Source organism: Nerophis ophidion, linkage group LG10 (genome assembly GCF_033978795.1).
Source record: "Nerophis ophidion isolate RoL-2023_Sa linkage group LG10, RoL_Noph_v1.0, whole genome shotgun sequence".
Taxonomy (NCBI): domain Eukaryota; kingdom Metazoa; phylum Chordata; class Actinopteri; order Syngnathiformes; family Syngnathidae; genus Nerophis; species Nerophis ophidion.
Window position 1 is genome coordinate 29511233 of NC_084620.1, and position 17575 is coordinate 29528807.

At 39.6% G+C, this 17575-nt stretch overlaps 1 protein-coding gene across 2 annotated transcripts; it reads left to right on the forward strand.

Moving 5' to 3' along the window:
- Positions 1-47: 47 nt before the first annotated feature.
- Positions 48-17251, forward strand: acox3 (acyl-CoA oxidase 3, pristanoyl). 2 transcript variants are annotated; one of them, XM_061913342.1, is made up of 19 exons: positions 48-205; positions 629-760; positions 837-934; positions 4974-5109; positions 5219-5293; positions 5359-5448; positions 5517-5660; positions 5749-5837; positions 9043-9139; positions 9231-9413; positions 9484-9606; positions 11038-11158; positions 11234-11356; positions 11442-11555; positions 12021-12136; positions 13858-14032; positions 14106-14173; positions 15376-15462; positions 16869-17251. In XM_061913342.1, exons 2-19 carry the CDS (start codon positions 641-643, stop codon positions 16986-16988), a joined length of 2079 nt encoding a protein of 692 aa, XP_061769326.1. In that variant the 5' UTR covers positions 48-205; positions 629-640; the 3' UTR covers positions 16989-17251. The 2 variants fall into 2 exon arrangements, with proteins under 2 accessions (XP_061769326.1, XP_061769327.1); XM_061913343.1 differs by lacking the exon at positions 16869-17251 and adding an exon at positions 16367-16801.
- The last annotated feature ends 324 nt before the right edge of the window (positions 17252-17575 follow it).

Below are 17575 nucleotides of genomic sequence, written 5' to 3' on the forward strand. Positions count from 1 at the left end.
TGCGTCACAGCAAATAACAAGCAAATGTACACACCAGAGGGCGCTGTTGTTTTTAAGAATGCTTGCTGTAAAGAGCGAAGAATAAAAGGGCGGGGTTTAAGCCATTTGACTGTCGACAGAATCAGAGCATATCCGTCACTATCAGTCAGGTTGACCTGTTCCCTTGTACGCTTTGCTTGTCAATATTCCACAAAGTCGGCAACAGGTAAGACTAAACCTCAGTCTACCGCCACCATATAAAGGCTATTTAAGCCATTTGAATTAAATTTCTTATTAGAAAACAACTTGTTTTATTGCGCAAAAGTTGGTATTTAATTTTCCTCCTAATTAAGATGATGATGACAGCTGTGCGACCAAATTGTAATTACTATTCTAGTCAGAATATTTCTTTTTGGAACACGTCATTTGTAGTTACAGTTGTCTCTAAAGTGAACTTGCACACTTTGAACTCTGCTCTGGATTGATACCAGCTTGACTTCACAAAGTCTAATTGAAGAGACGAGACAAGTATAAAAAATGTCCACCACTAAAGCCTACAAGTATTAAACACACTTAACAGAGAGGTTCGGCTTTTTATGTAACGAAGTGTTCAAACAAAACCCACTCACTTTCATGTATTTGCATTTAGTGTGAAAAGAAGATGAAGCATCAAGTGGCTGACCTCCCCAGTGGACCACTGGATCTATACAGACAAAAAGCTTCTTTCTCCTGGAAGGACATGCTCCTCTTTCTGGAGGGTGAAGAGGTGGTGGCATTCAAGGTATCGGTGCTTTCCAAATCTGTTCTTAAAAGCCATTATTCAAATCTTTTAAAACGTTTTGTTGCCTTTTCTATAGCAACATGTCTTCACGACATTGGAGAACGATCCACTTTTTTCCAGAACGCCGGGTGAAGACATCCCTGTCGAGAGAATGCGAGAACTCACGTTCCTCAGGTGTCCTTTTTCACTTGTAATTTTTTGCCTCAATCAATGTTTTTTTTAATTACATGTTTGGGTGTAACGGTCTGGTGTGTACGGTACTTTGGTTTTAAGGTCACATTTCGGTTCTTAATAGAAACAATGGTACCATTACAAACCTAATTGGTTCATGGACAGGATTCGTAAAAAGAAAAGTTTGTATAGTGAAGCAAATTTAAATTTCCCCATAAGAAACAATGTACAGTAAACATGAATAATATATTCCAACCCTGACAACAGTAATATTTCTAGTGAAGGTTTGTACACTTTGAACACAATATAAAGCGCTACACAGTACTGTATATCAAGCAAACAAAACACAGGGGTGAGGGTCAGGATCAACTTTTCATTTAAAGAGGCCATAACATATAATGGTGTTTCTTTGGTCAGAATATTGAACAGGTTAGGTTTTACGGACCGTTTTTTGAGCCGCTTTTTGATGGTCTCCTCATGATGCGCCGTTTTGTGGGCGGTCTTACTTACTTACGTCTTCTCCCCACCTAATTTGTTGTCGTTTTCAAGCGCTTCCATAGCGAGTCTACTGACGGATAAAAGTGATAACTATACGCTACTTTGTATTAGAAATGGCAACAGCGGAGGATGCATCTCCATGTACAAGCCAGTCTGCCCCACAACAAGAGGACAGAAAAATCACAATGAGCTTATTGACTACAATGTGGACTGCCATGGCAGACACGTGCAAGGGCACACTGGGTACATTCATCTCATCTATGAATAATCAGGAGACTTTCTTCCCAACCGGTGACATTAAAGATTGTGCAAATTGCAAACGAGTCGAAGGAAGGCAAGATTGTTTTATAAATATCTCTGCACGTTTTGATTTAATATTTTTGGGGCTTATGCAAATCCCAAATACACAACCTCAGGTGCTAAAAGGTAAGAAAAGTTGGTTTTGCGTTAAATGCCCCCTTTTAATAAGAGAGCCCAAAAAATAAACTGGTTAAACTGTCCTTCCTATGCAGCTACCACTCGCACATACATTGGCACTAGCATGATTTTGCACAGTTTGAAATGACAAAACTCTTTAACATTAACAACCTGGTCGCTAAAATGAATAGGAATAAAAAAAAATAAAAACAATTACTGTAATTTGTTGGTCAATGTTCTTTGTGTTCAGCCAAAGCAGGTAGGATGGGTGGGGGAATGACTGTGGTGACAACGGTGTGGATACTTCCTGAATGTTTCAAACCACACATCACTTTTCCATTGCTTTCTTTGTTCTCCTATTTGGCTAGTAAAACTAGAACAATGTTGTGAAAAGAACTTAAAATAAACACTTACAAGCACACAATTAGCAATTATTACGGTAGTTAACGAATGCACTGCTCTTCTGACGGAGATGAATAAGCCATAATGGCTGCCTTGCAGACACAAGGTGGGTTGGGCGCGCAAACGTTCCTACACGGAGACAAGGTTAGCACAACAAAGCGTTTTTCTATTCCGTCTGTGGCTCGTAAATCCAAAAGTTTTTATAATGAGTTTGTAGATTTAAATTCCACTGTACAGTAAGGGAAATACGTGTGTGTGTGTGTGTGTGTGCGTGTGCGTGTGCGTGTGCGTGTGCGTGTGTGTGTGCGTGTGCGTGTGCGTGTGCGTGTGTGTAAATTCATATAACGGTAACCATTTTTTAATTCTGAAATTAAATAAAATAGAACTAAAACTTTTTATATTATATGAAAGGGCTGGAAGATATAGCCTTTTGTTGTTTTTGTTTTTTTTAAATATATTTTTAAGCCATATTGCAATACACAATATCTCGATATTTTGCCTTGGACTTTAACACTTGATACATATAATCACAGCAGTATGATGATTCTGTGTGTCTACATTAAAACATTCTTCTTCATGCTGCATTTTAATATATGGTCATTTTAAACTTTCATGCACAGAAAAAAATCACAACTAAGTCAATTGACCAAAACTGTGTTTATTAAACAGTTATTAAGCCATGGCACAAACGTTCATGTCATTTCCAAAACGGAAAGTGCAAGATTGTCAGAGAAATCAAATAGTGTTCGTCCTTCGCTATGTGGTAGGTTACTACGGACGTTATTAAATTCTGTTGTTGACTATTTTTTTCATAGGGTGTTGATGTGGAAATATTTGCCTCGGCATTTTGATGGTGTGGGCGTGTGGCACTGAACGGAGATGTTGATATACGGAGTAAACAATCTTCATTCTCTAGCAGCTGACTTTTCAAATGATGCTACTTATTAGCAGTAATGCTACTTTTTGTAGCAAGGCTTTTGGCCCACTCTTGACAAATTACAGTTGTTTGTTCGACATATTCTCACTTGAAGCCAAACCACTGCCAGAGGATGAACGCCCTGCTGTTTTTCTTGGAAATTAATTCTTCCTTCATTCGCACCTTCTTTCTCCCGTATTACCACACGCACGGCTCTGCTAGCATCACAGCTAATGTTACCCATGCTGCTACCTCTCTGCTCCGCGAGGACGTATAGGTATGTGACGTATGTAAGGTGCGCTTGCTGTCGGTGAGAAGGAAATACAGGAAAGAGCGAGAAGAGCCAGTGTTGTAATGCCAGCAGCTAAAAGCAACTGTGTGAGAACGTTTACTCGAATATCATATATATGATAATATAGTCATTTTTTATATCGCACAGAGACAAACCCGCGATATATCGTGTGTATCGATATAGCGCCCAGGCCTACTATATGATCATTTATAATGTTTCTTTGTAGGAAAGTGAAACTATGCAGACAAGTGCTACAGTAATAGTTTATAAAAAAAGTGAGATATTTTATTTTTTGGAAATTTAAGTTATTTTAATTGCAGCACTGATTCAGGTTAATAGTTCCAGCTTGTAGCTTACTCCTTTTGTCATAGGCTTCGTCTGAGGCCTCTGCTGCAACTGTTTTCAGTTCTTGCTTGCTCTTTGGGTATTTTACCTTAATTTTTGTTTTCAGCAAGTGCAATACAATCAGATTCAAATCAGGTGATTGCATAAAATTCCACTTATTTGCCTTAAAGAACTCCATTGGTTGCTTTCACAGTATGCATCAGATCATTGTCCATTTGCACTGTGAATTTGCTGTCCAATGAGCATTTAGCTGAGTATAAGTAAATGATACTGCCCGAAAGTTCCTGCTTTAGTAGCAGTGATCTAATCAATAAATGCATGGGAAATGGTTCCATTGGCAGCTATACCTGGCCACTACCCTTAGTTTTAATCTCTTTTAAAAAGTGGGTGTCACATATACAAACTGTTGTAATTCCTACACGTTCACCCTATTTGAATGTAAATCCCCTCAAATTAAAGTTAAAGGTCTGCTGTTAAAGCACTTCTTGTTTAGTTTATTTCAAATCCGTTGTGGTGTGTAGAGCCAAAAAGATTTCCTCCCAAGAATTGTGTTGATATCCCAATATTTTTGGACTCGACTGTGCATACTTTATATGCTGTGTACGAGACGTTTTGCGTTGATATTAAAATGTTTGATTTTTCTGGGCACATAAAATGTTTTGCTCTGTTTTCACTTTGACTTTTTTTTTTGGGTAATTTTATTAAACCATGTGCTACAGACAATTGGAAAAAAGAGACCGCACTTGGTTACCCTGGTTAAGGTATGTCACCATGAAGGCAAAGTGGAGGAAACGGAAGAGGGTTTTTCAAGCTCAGCATTCTCGTTGGCACTATCGCTAACTCCTGCAAGCCAAAAGCTGATTTGCAAGCTTGTGGATATCTACAGGTTATCTGCCTTTTGCAGCCAATTTTTCGCACGCTACCTGGGCACATTAAGATACTATGCACGCCTGGATCTCAGCTACTGCGCAAACTACGTCCACTTTATTACTGAGCTCATTTAATATTGATTAAACATGCAACGTGAGAAACACCACAGTACATTGTGTACTGTGTGGGAATTTGGTATGCCTCTGTACCAAACCAAAGGTTCCGTAATGAAAAATCTGCTTACGAATCCATGTACTGTTACATTCGTAATAGACAATAACGTTTTGAATGAACACTGACAGGGTGAAACAACTCTTCCGCTATGACTTCCTGACCAAAGAAGAGATCATGGCAGACCCGTGGAAAACGGTGATCCTCAATGACTGTTTGGGAATGTTTGATTGGTCCTTAGGGGCCAAGTTCTTCCTCAACAAAGGCGTGAGTATTTGTGGGAGTTAATACTGTTACAGCTCGCACGTTCGAGGCAGCCTGTTTCTAACACTTTCTTATGTTAACCAGGCTACATTTCATTTTACTCTTTTTTTAGATGTTTGGAGCTACAGTTGCTAACACAGGATCAGCGAGACATAGCAAATATGTGGACAGCACTGAAGATATGACGGTAAGGATGGTCTTCACATGGATCCAAGGAAAAATTACATTTGACAACAGTTTTTGTGTCTTTAGACCTTTGGATGCTTTGCACTGACCGAGCTGAGTCACGGCAGCAACACACGAGCCATGAGGACCACCGCCACCTATGACGTTTCCTCCCAGGTGAGTACTCACTCAACCACACACAGGTCCTCATTCCATTGATGAATAATAATGTGTGTGCTCTGTAGGAGTTTGTCATCAACTCTCCTGATTTTGAAGCAGCAAAGTTTTGGGTGGGAAACCTCGGTAAGACCGCCACACATGCACTGGTCTTTGCTCAACTGTACACGCCAGACGGAGCATGCCACGGCCTGCACACCTTTGTCGTGCCGGTAGGTCTCGTTCAATGATGCAGTGATTTAATTAGTTTTGTGCAAATAAAAGAGAGGCACTGTTTCAATCACACTGCTACTGCTGTAGGTGAGAGATCCTAAAACCCTGCGTGCTCTGCCTGGTGTTCTGGTTGGTGACATGGGCAAAAAAATAGGCCAGAATGGACTGGATAACGGGTCAGTAATTGCAGAATTCATATTCCCTTTTTTTTAACAAAATCGGATACAAATACTTTTCCTTTTAACTTTAACACGTTGGCAGATACAGTACAGTATATTCTTCTCCACCTCGGCAATGTCACGATATGGTGTCAAGCATGCTTGTTCAAAATTTTGAATTTTAATTGGGTCTACCTTTTGGATGTTGAATTCAATTGCAATTGTAGGAATTTAAAGTAAATTAATTGCAATTCAGAGAAATTCCTTATAGCCAAGTAACAGGAAGATACTGTCACATTGAACAAATATTTTTACTTAAATAATAAAAATACTTTTTATTGACTAAAATTAAACACACATTCCGTACATTTTGGATTATTGTGTTAAATATAGCATTTTGGGAATTAAGTAGTTTTCTACCATTTTTCATAATTCTATAATGTATAAGACAGAACATTAACCTGAATAATCTGTTTTGTAAATGGTAAATGGGTTGTACTTGTATAGCGCTTTTCTACCCCTCTTAAAGAAGATGTGTTGATTCTCAATTGTTGATGAAAACAAAGAGTAATGTACAGCTGACGTTCATAGTCCCTAAAGAAGATAATTTCTCTAAAAAATGCATTTGAATGTTGATAAGCTGAACAGAATTACAATGTAGAAATGTGTAGAATGACAGTAGCAAAATGGCGCTAGTTACCAAGAGTGTGAAATGTCCTGAATGAGTTCAGCCTGTTTGCTTTGAAAGGGTTCAAATCAGTTGAGAAATGTGGGAGTAGTCAGTGAACGACAGAGGAGTAATAATAGTATGGAAATGGTGTAGAATTAAAATACTATGTGTTCAGTCAGCATTCAGGAATTATGTAAAACAGTCATGTATGGATTGTACTGTAAAGTGTAATTCTGGAATACAGATCAAAATTATTGAAAAAATTACAACCTCAATTCAAAATCATTGAAATTGAGCTGGAATTTAGGACAATATCAATTTAATTTGTAATTTTGCACGAGCTTGGTGCCAATGTCATTTTATGTACAAAAAGCGAGCCTCTGTGATGGAATGCGGGTGTATTAGTGCCTAAGCATGGATAACTTACACATCTGTGAAGGCAAAATTAATGCTGAAATGTACAAACAGATTTTAGAACAACATATGTTGCCATCCAAGCAACGTTATCATGGATGCCCCTGCTTATTTCAGCAAGACAGTGCCAAGCCACGTGTTACAACAGTGTGGCTTCATAGTAAAAGAGTGCGGGTACTACACTGGCCTGCCTGCAGTCCAAACCTGTCTCCCATTGAAAATGTGAGGCGCAATATGAAGCCTAAAATACCACAACGGAGACCACGGACTGTTGCAACCCGAGGGTCCCTGGTTCAAATCCCACCTAGAACCAACCTTGTCACGTCCGTTGTGTCCTGAGCAAGACACTTCACCCTTGCTCCTGATGGTTGCTGGTTGGCGCCTAGCATGGCAGCTCCCTCCATCAGTGTGTGAATGTGTGTGTGAATGGGTAAATGTGGAAGTAGTGTCAAAGCGCTTTGAGTACCTTGAAGGTAGAAAAGCGCTATACAAGTACAACCCATTTATTTATCATTTAACTTATAATCAATTGAATAGACAGCAAAGACAAGATATTTAATGTTCGAACTTGGAAACATTTTTTTTTGCAAATCATCATTAACTTAGAATTTAATGGCAGCAACACATTGCAAAAAAGTTGGCACAGGGGCATTTTTACTAATGTGTTACATGGCGTTTCTTTTTAACAACACTATGTAAACGTCTGGGAGCTGAGAACACCAATTTTTGAATCTTCTCAGGTGGAATTCTTTCCCATTCTTGCTTTATGTACAGCTTAAGTTGTTCAACAGTCCGTGGTCTCCGTTGTGGTATTTTAGGCTTCATATTGCGCCTCACATTTTCAATGGGAGACAGGTTTGGACTGCAGGCAGGCCAGTGTAGTACCCGCACTCTTTTACTATGAAGCCACACTGTTGTAACACGTGGCTTGGCACTGTCTTGCTGAAATAAGCAGGGGCATCCATGATAACGTTGCTTGGATGGCAACATATGTTGTTCTAAAATCTGTTTGTACATTTCAGCATTAATTTTGCCTTCACAGATGTGTAAGTTATCCATGCTTAGGCACTAATACACCCGCATTCCATCACAGAGGCTCGCTTTTGAACTTTGCACCTATAACAATCCGGACGGTTCTTTTCCTCTTTGGTCCGGAGGTCACGACGTCCACAGTTTCCAAAAATAATTTGAGATGTAGACTCATCACACCACAGAACAGTTTTCCACTTTGCATCAGTCCATCTTAGATGAGCTTGGGCCCAGCGAAGCCGGTGGCGTTTCTGGGTGTTGTTGATAAATGGCTTTCGACTAGCATAGTAGAGTTTTAACTTCCACTTATAGATGTAGCGACGAACTGTAGTTACTGACAGTGGTTTTCTGAAGTGTTCCTGAGCCCATGTGTTGATATCCTTTACACACTGATGTTGGTTTTTGATGCAGTACCGCCTGAGGGATCGAAGATCATTGGCATTCAATGTTGGTTTTCAGCCTTGCTCCTTATGTTCATTGATTTCTCCGGATTCTCAGAACCTTTTGGTGATATTACGGACTAGAGGGTAAAATCCCTACATTCCTTGCAATAGCTGGTTGAGAAATGTTCTGAAACAATTTGCTCACAGTGGTGACCCCCGCCCTATCCTTGTTTGTGAATGACTGAACATTTCAAGAAAACTGTTTTTTATATCTAATCATGGCATCCACCCGTTCCCAATTAGCCTGTTCACCTGTGGGATGTTCTAAATACGTGTTTGATGAACATTCTTCAACTTTCTCAGTCTTTTTGATGAGTCCCACTTATCTGTGAACGCTTTGAGTGTCTAGAAAAGCGCGATATAAATCTAAGTTATATATATATATTTTGCCACTTGTGCCAGCTTTTTTAAAATATGTTGCAGGTATCAAATTCCAAATGAGCTAATATTTGCAAAAAATAACAGTTTTCCTGTTTGAAAGTTAAGTTATTGTCTTTGCAGTCAATTCAATTGAATAAAGGTAAATAAACATTTGCAAATATTGTATTTTTTTTTTTTATTACGATTTACACAACATTCCAACTTTACTGGTTTTGGGTTTTGTAAATCCACAACTCAGACTGAGCAAATAATGACAACAATGATTTACAGTATGTAAACGGCACAGGTTTGCTTTGTTCCACAACGTGAGGATCCCACGAGAGAATCTCTTGAATAAGACGGGGGATGTGACCCCCACTGGAAGTTACGTGACGCCTTTCAAGGTTCTTGAAATTAATTTTTTAATGTTTTATTCTGAAAGACTTTCCAGTCAAAATCTTTGCTTAAACTTTTCTTCTCCCTGTGAATGTTGAGGACCCCAACAAGCGTTTTGGGGCGTCGCTGGGTGCCCTGTCAGGGGGCAGGGTGTCCATCACCAGGATGGCTCTTGTCAACCTGAAGCTGGCTCTGACTGTGGCCATACGCTTCTCAGCCACCAGGAGGCAGTTTGGGCCCAAAGACATGGAGGAGATTCCAGTGCTGGAGTACCAGTTACAGGTCGGGATAGATCCTTCTTCCCACATTTTTTGTCTTCTTCATGTTAAAGATGGATGTGTCTGATGTGCAGCAATGGCGCCTCATTCCCTACCTGGCGGCGGCGTATGCTCTTGAACATTTCTCCAGGTCCATCTTTATGAACTTTGTGGAGTTTCAGATGGGACAGATGATGAGAGACAAGAGTGACAGACAGGTATGAATGGTACAAATTGGAGATATTCTCCTCTTACATTTGCTTTCTTTAAATATTCATTTTAATTGACCCACAAGTCCTATAGATGGACTATAAAACATGTCATTCTCACAAATAAAACTTGTAAAGTACAGTGCATCTGGAAAGTAGTCACAGCGCTTCACTTTTTTCACATTTTTTTAAGTTACAGCCTTATCCCAAAATGGAATACGTAAATTTTTGTCCTCAAAACTGACAATACCCCATAAGAACAATGTGGAAAGGATTATATTAAAACATTTAGCAAATGTATTAAAAATAAAATAAATACATGTACATAAGTACCTAATTTACAGTTTTTGCTCAATACTTTGTTGATGCACTTTTAGCAGCATTTACAGTCTCAAGTCTTTTTGAATACGATGTCACTAAGCTGGGCACACTTATCTTTGGGCAGTTTCGCCTATTCTTCTTTGCCCATTTCTTTTTGCAGCACCTCTCAAGGTCCATCAAGTTGGATGATAAATGTTGGTTTTCCTCCAGGATGTCTCTGTACATTGCTGCACTCCTTTTTATTTCCATCCTGACAAGTCTCCCAGTTCCTGCTGCTGAAAAACATCCCCACAGCATGGTGCTGCCACCGCAATGCTTCACTTTAGGGATTTTCGGTGCCTGCTTTTCTACAAACATGATGCCTGGCATTCACACAAAAGAGTTCAATCTTTGTCTCACAGGACCAGATAATTTGGTTTCTTATGGTCAGAGTATTTCAGGTGTATGTTGGCAAACTTTTTACCATTAAATATCTTCCGTCTGGCCACTTTACCAAACAAGGTTGATTGGTAGTTTGGTGCAGAGATGGTTGTCCTTCTGGAAGGTTCTCCTCTCTCTGGAGGACAATGCTGTAGCTCTGACTGAGTGACCATTGGATTGTTGGTCACTTCTCCGACTCGTCTAAGTTGAATGCAGCAATGTATAGAGACATCCTGGATGAAAACCAACATTTTGCATCCAATCTGATAGAGCTTGATAGTAAAGTGGAATGGGCAAAACTGTCCAAAGATAGGCGTGCCAAGCTTGTGGCATCAAATTCAAAAGACTGTAAAGGATGTAATTTCTGCAAAAAAGGTGCATCAACAAAGTATTGAGCAAAGGGTCTGAATACATATATACAATTTTTTTTTTTAAATTGGATATGCAAAAGTTTAAAAAGAGAAACTTTTCACATTTACCTTATGGCTATTATTGTTTGTATAATGCCAGCGCCCCCCGCGACCCCGAAAGGGAATAAGCGGTAGAAAATGGATGGATGGATGTTGAGGACAACATTTATTAAACCATTATTTATCAACAAATTATTCCATATTGAAATAAGGCTGCAGCATAAAACAATTTAGAAAAACTGAAGCACTGTGAATTCTTTCTTGATGCATAGTATGTTGTAAACGACAGGCAGAGATGGGCCGAGAGATCCACGCCCTGGGCTGTTCCAGCAAGCCTCTTGGCTCGTGGACTGCTCAGAAGGGCATCCAGGAGTGCCGTGAGGCCTGCGGCGGTCACGGTTACCTAGCCAGTGAGTGTTACAATGCAGCGCCAGAGACAACGCGCTAACAAGGAGGCCTCACACTTCCTTTTATGTCCTGTGCAGTGAACCGCTTCGGGAGTCTTCGTGACGACAATGACCCTAACTGCACCTACGAGGGAGACAACAACGTGCTGCTGCAGCAAACCAGCAACTACTTGCTCAGTTTGCTCCACGCTAAACATCTCGGTCAGTCCAGTTTTGACCTGCATGTCGAGACTAGTCTACTTTAAAGGCGTTCTGATGGTCTTTAAAGGAGTTCTGATGGTTTCAGATGGAGTTTGCATTGAGTCTCCTCTTCACACTGTTGACTTCCTGGATGATTTCCACAAGATTATCGCTAACAAGTTCACGGCACACACAACTGACGACTGCATGGATCCTGCAGGTAGTTTTTTCACTTCCACCTTTACTATGAATACATGTATCGGGTCTATTTTGCTTAGGTCAGCAGACCAAATGCTTTGGTCTGCTTCATCTTTTATTATTATGGTGGCTCGGGTGGTTGAGCGGCCATGCCGCAACTTGAGGGTTCCTAGTTCGATTCCAAGCTTCCGTCATCCAAGTCACGGCCGTTTTGTCCTTAAGCAAGACACTTCACCCTTGCTCCTGATGGGTCACGGTTAGGGCATTACATGGCAGCTCCCGCTATCAGTGTGGGAATGTGGAAATAGTGTCAAAAGCGCTTTGAGTACCTTAAAGGCAGAAAAGTGCTCTATAAGTACAACCAATTTACCATTTTATTCTATTTGTTTTTTTATTGGTCCTATTTTTTATCATCTGTAATTTTAAATGGCTGTTTTCAAATGTGATGGATTGATTTAATGGAGTTATTTATTCCTGGTGATGTCAGTGTCGCTTGCTGCCTACAAGTGGCTGGTGTGTTTTCTACTGGAGAAGAGTGACCAGAAGCTCCAGCAGCAGAGAGCTTTGGGAAAGGAGGACTTTGAAGCACGCAACAACAGTCAGGTAGGACACACACATACACACGCTGATTTATGTGATAATTCACAGTATATCCAGTGAGTAAAAATAATTTGATCCCCTGCTGATTTAGTAAGAGTACTCTCTTCCAAAGATACAAAAACAGTCAATGATATTCATGCAAGATGTATTGTACAGACACAAACAATTAAAAAGATATACAAATGTTGTGAATATGTATTTGATATCTTCATGCAAAATGTTGCTTAGTACATTGTGGGGAAATTCTTGTTGGCAAGCATAGAGTACAGATGTTTCCCGTGGTTATCCACGTGCCTGAGGGATTTTGTTCAGAGAAAACCCCCCAAAGCAGAATGTTTCCACCTTCCATGTTTGATAGTAGGGATTTACACAAAGTCCACTTTAATACATGAAGCTCAATTGTAGTATCATGTGACCACATTACATTCTCCCAAACCTGGTCTCAGTCATTCAGGGGTTGATTGTTGGGTGTCAAACTTCTTACGGTCCTGTACACATGGGACTTCGCGGGCACAGCAGAATCCTGATCCATTACAAAACATTTTATTAATGTTTGTCTAGGTGACCGTGCACCCAACATGCCTAACATCATTAATCAGTAATTATGGGCTGGTACCTCATGCAACTTTTCTCAGAATCATCTTGCGTGCAACTCCGCAGTGAGAAAAAATGACTGCCATCTAGCATTTCTTCAATTTATGAATTATTGCACAACTCAAACCTCTTGCTGGTGGTCTTTGGCTCCATTCCAGTCATGTGCAGGTCTACAATCGTGTCACTTGGGTCCTTTTACAAGTATTTGTCTTGCACGTGGGAGTGGAGTGTTTGAATATAGAATACTGTTTCTGTGACAGGTGTCTTTTGATGACATTAGGAGTAATGTACTTGTATCTATATTATTTCAAACATGGTTGGATGTGAGTAAATCATGTTTACAGTCACCAATTCTACATGTACGAAATTGGGTAGGAAGATGCAGACCTTATTTAATCCTACCCCTTTGCTGGATCACAGCTCCATCTTCCATCCATTTTTTACAGCTTGTCTCTTTCGGAGTCGCGGGGGGTGCTGGAACCTATCTCAGTTAACCTATCAGAATTACTTGGTTTGCACACCCCAGTCAGAGCGTTGACTAGTGTTTTTTTTTAATAGTGCCCAAGGTCCAGAGTGAAGACCAGAGGTGACCGAGGTGTTGCTGCTATATTTCTCTAGACTTCAAAACTACCCAGCTTCTGCATGCCATAAGAGTCTTAACGCGATGTTTCTCAAATTGTGAGTTGGGAACCCCTTGGCGGTTGCAGTGAAGTGTCAGGGGTGTCACGAGTAGCAGGGGAGATTTTCATTATTGGTGCCTACACTCTAGTATTCATGTAAGAACGATAGACATACCTGCAACTAGGTGGCAGCAGTGTGCAATCTAATTAATGGTCTCCCTATTTAAATGTGGTCATTTTATTCCATTTACTTTGATAAGGTGATTTATATGAGTTATGTATTGTACAGAATTATTAATACATTATAAATAGTATAATATCAATACCCAGGACTTAATTGTATACTCTACAATGGACATGTAACCGGTCTGTGTGGGTCTAAATGCTTGTTTGAATGTCAAATACTGTATTTATTTCTCTCAATCACATAAATGTATAACCTATATGTTTGTCTTTTTACATTTGCTCTCTCATACTTATTTTACTCACTGCTTGTGTGTGTGCGCACAGGTGTACTACAGCCGCTCCCTGGCCTTGGCCTTCATTGAACACTGCTGCCTTCAGCGCTTCCACGAGCTGATTATGGATGAAAATACGCCCAGCGGCCTCACAGGAGTTCTTACTAAGCTGTGTGCTCTTTATGGACTGTGGAGCCTCAGCAGCCACATGGCCACACTCTACCAGGGTGGATACTTTTCTATCTATAAATATATGAATAGTATACAGTTTATGCCTGTGACCGTGTTGCTCGTGTGCAGGCAATTTCCTGAGTGGAAGCAAGCCAACAGAGCTGATCCAGACGGCCATTCTTACTCTGTGCACACAGGTCCTACTCACACACTATTCATGAGTAACCTGAATAACAATAATATTATGGATAATAATGCAAGATACACAAACAATAAGACATATTAGGGCTGGGTACCTCACGATAAGGCTGGGCAATTAATAAAAAAATCATCAAAAGCGAAGTAAAAGCTGCCGTCGGTCATTTTTTTTTTCCCCTTTATAATTCTCCCTCTACTAATATACTGTCCTTGTTGACCAGTTACACGACAGGCAGGTGTCAGAAAGCCTGAAAGTTGCCAGAAAACCAGAAGTAGACCTATGACACTGTCCCATCTAGTCTGCACCACAGAAACGTCATGGAAGAAAACTTATAGCCGACCGTAAAACGTAAGCAGCTGGTACCCAAAAGTTTGGACGCACATTAGCTACAATAAGGATGACGTCAACTAAAAATTAGAATAATTGTTGATTGAGATAATCGTGCATTAACCAAAATCAAGGTAGAAGTCTTGATAAATCTTGATATTTGCCTCATGATAATATTTTGATAGGAAAAATAAATACATTTCAAAGCTCATATTTTGCAGCCAATTTTAACCATTCAAAAACAGCAATTGTTCAAAAACTGTTATTGCAACATATCTAAACAGATTTTAGTTTAGTTGTCTGACACACAGCAACACTCTTTGAAAGTCTTTCAGCTAACACGACATCTTATGTCTCAAGTCTCAATTTATTATTTGAATAGAAAAATCAATATTTCTGTAATCACTAGCGAATGAGATGACTGGCCTTGTCGTATTGTCTGTGTAGTGTATTTTAGTGGGACGCTTATTCCATACTGAAATCTTTATCCAGGTTTGTCCCATCCACTCTAAAAGCCAAAGTCCACAGCTTTAAATTAAACCACACTAGTGCATCTTTGAGTTTAACTTCACCGCTCGAGTCAGTCATTGCTGTTTTCTTTTTTTTTTTCTTTCTTTTTTTTTTTTTTACTTTCCACGGAACCAAATTTTCAGCTACTTGCGCGAAAAACACCACCTGTACACTTAAAACAGTGACTCTATTCACTTAGGAGGAACATGAAAAGTGAGAGCATATTGATTATCGAATCGTAAGGTTAAATATTGCTAACATTTGCCAAATCGATGTATCGTCACACTCCCCATACATACTTAATATATTTGCATATTTTCTTTACCTGCACTTCTTCTTAAAGAAATGTTGCTTCATTTCTAGCTGAAAGATGACGCTGTGTCGCTGGTGGATGTAATGGCCCCCCCTGATTTCATCCTTAACTCCCCCATTGGCAACGCTGATGGACAGGTAAGAACGAGGATTACCAAATCACAATTCACCAAATGTGAGACGGACTACATTTGTGGTGGACTGCAGTGCATCGAAGTAGTTTAAAATAACTTAACATTTCTAGACTTACAACTTCACTGTTTTGCTGTGTGGTTGATTCAGACTGCAAATAAAAATGTCAATATATGTTATTTAAATTAAATGTTACCAAACTGTCTTACGTAAGAAAACATAGTAAGCATGGAGCTTATTCTACTGGTGCTTTAGAAAAATTGCATCAGTTTTCAAAAGTGCCTTTTGAGATAACTAGTTTGCACACTCATTCAGCACTTGCAACATTAGTAGCATTGTGCTGTGTGATAAAACTGCACATTTTTAGAGGGCTTTTATAGTGGCGAATATAAGTCACACTTGTGCAACAATCATGTTGTCTCATTAATATCACGAGATGCCACACCTGTGCAGTGGATGGATTATGTAGTGGTGCGCAGTAATACAGATTGTCAACAATATTTGAAAGAAATACGGTATGCTTTTTGAGATTCACACAAAATAATCTTTGAGTTTAGCTTGCTGATGATGGCAGTAAAATCCTAAGTGTTTTATAATATATTGATAAACTATTCTTTGACTGAGCCAAAAGAAATAAAATTATCCTCAAATCCTCAAACCTAACGACGTCATTTATTGATGTGTAAATATTTACTGTCATGAACTTTTTCTGCAGTACAAAGCTTCAACTGGTTACAACTTCAAGTAGAATCTTGGATTGCAATGTAATATAGATATATATTTTGACATGATGCTAATCTTTCACCCTAAAACAACTGACTGGCGCACTTGATGCTTTTTTGGGATTATTGCTATATGCACATTTTTAATTCAGTCCACAATCAGAGCAGTGATTCCCCTTTGTTTACAGGATGTGGCAGCCAATGACCCACATGCAGCATAACCAACCATAATGTGATCAGGCCTCTCAAGCTACATTTTGTGGTGCGCACAAGCATATCGTGTGTGTTTGTTAGGGGAATTGGGCTAATAAAGCTTACAAAGTCACACCTGTGCTGTATTGCAATCGCTCCTCCAAAGTTACAGTACATTTCACAAACTTTTGTAACTGAAAACACTAGAAACACTTCAAACCAATCCCTCAAAATCAAAACAAAAACATGCTCATCAATTATTGCGATCACTCATCTACATGCGATACAGAGTGCTCAGAAGAAATTGTGAATGTGCGATCACATAGAAACAGTGTTGTACTAAAAATAATTGTAGGGAAAACATTGCCTGGTATGGTACATATTTTTTCTAAATATGATGAGCTAGCATTATTGCTCTACAAGTCACATGTTTCTAGACAGACAAGATAACAACTGCATGCCGGATGTGCTGACGTGTTGTACGTTGTTCTGTCCTAGCTCTACAAGAACCTGTGGTCCACTGTGATGCAGGGGAACCAGGTGCTGGAGCGCCCGTCTTGGTGGAAAGAGTTCTGCTCTGACAAGCCCGCCATTGGGTCCCTGCGAGCCAAACTGTAACAGCCAGGCGAGCAAAGAAGTTTTAGAATGCCTTTAATTGGTTCACCCAGCTATTTTAAAAAGAAAAAAATATTTTATTCTAGCCCTCTCAAATTAAAACATATTAAAAGCTGAGAGTTAATAGAAACTTTAATTTACATTTAAATATGGCTTGATATTTAATGCAAGTGTAAAATAAATAATATACTCTGAACAAGAGTTACATGCTAGTCAAGTGTTGCCATGTCCAAGTGAATAGTTCACTAATAAAACATTTTACACAACACTGTGTTCTCTGGTAAGTCATTGTTCTTTATGTTCCGGTTTAGACGTGATCAATTATAAGGTTAAAAAAAAACAAGGAGGACAGCACAGGGGTGGACGTGTTCTATTCACATGTTTAACATTTTGGGAGATGTCAGTCAGTTTCTTTATGGCCCACATGAGTCCGGCACCTTCTTGACCTACTTTTACCGTCCCTTTGGGTCAAAGCCAGTTCACTGAGTCTGCAAAGGAAGCGGTTTGTATATGCGAGTGTTCCGTCAGTGCTGCCCTTTTTAAGACCTAAATCCTATCCTAAACATGCAAAGTTCAATGAACGGCTAAAC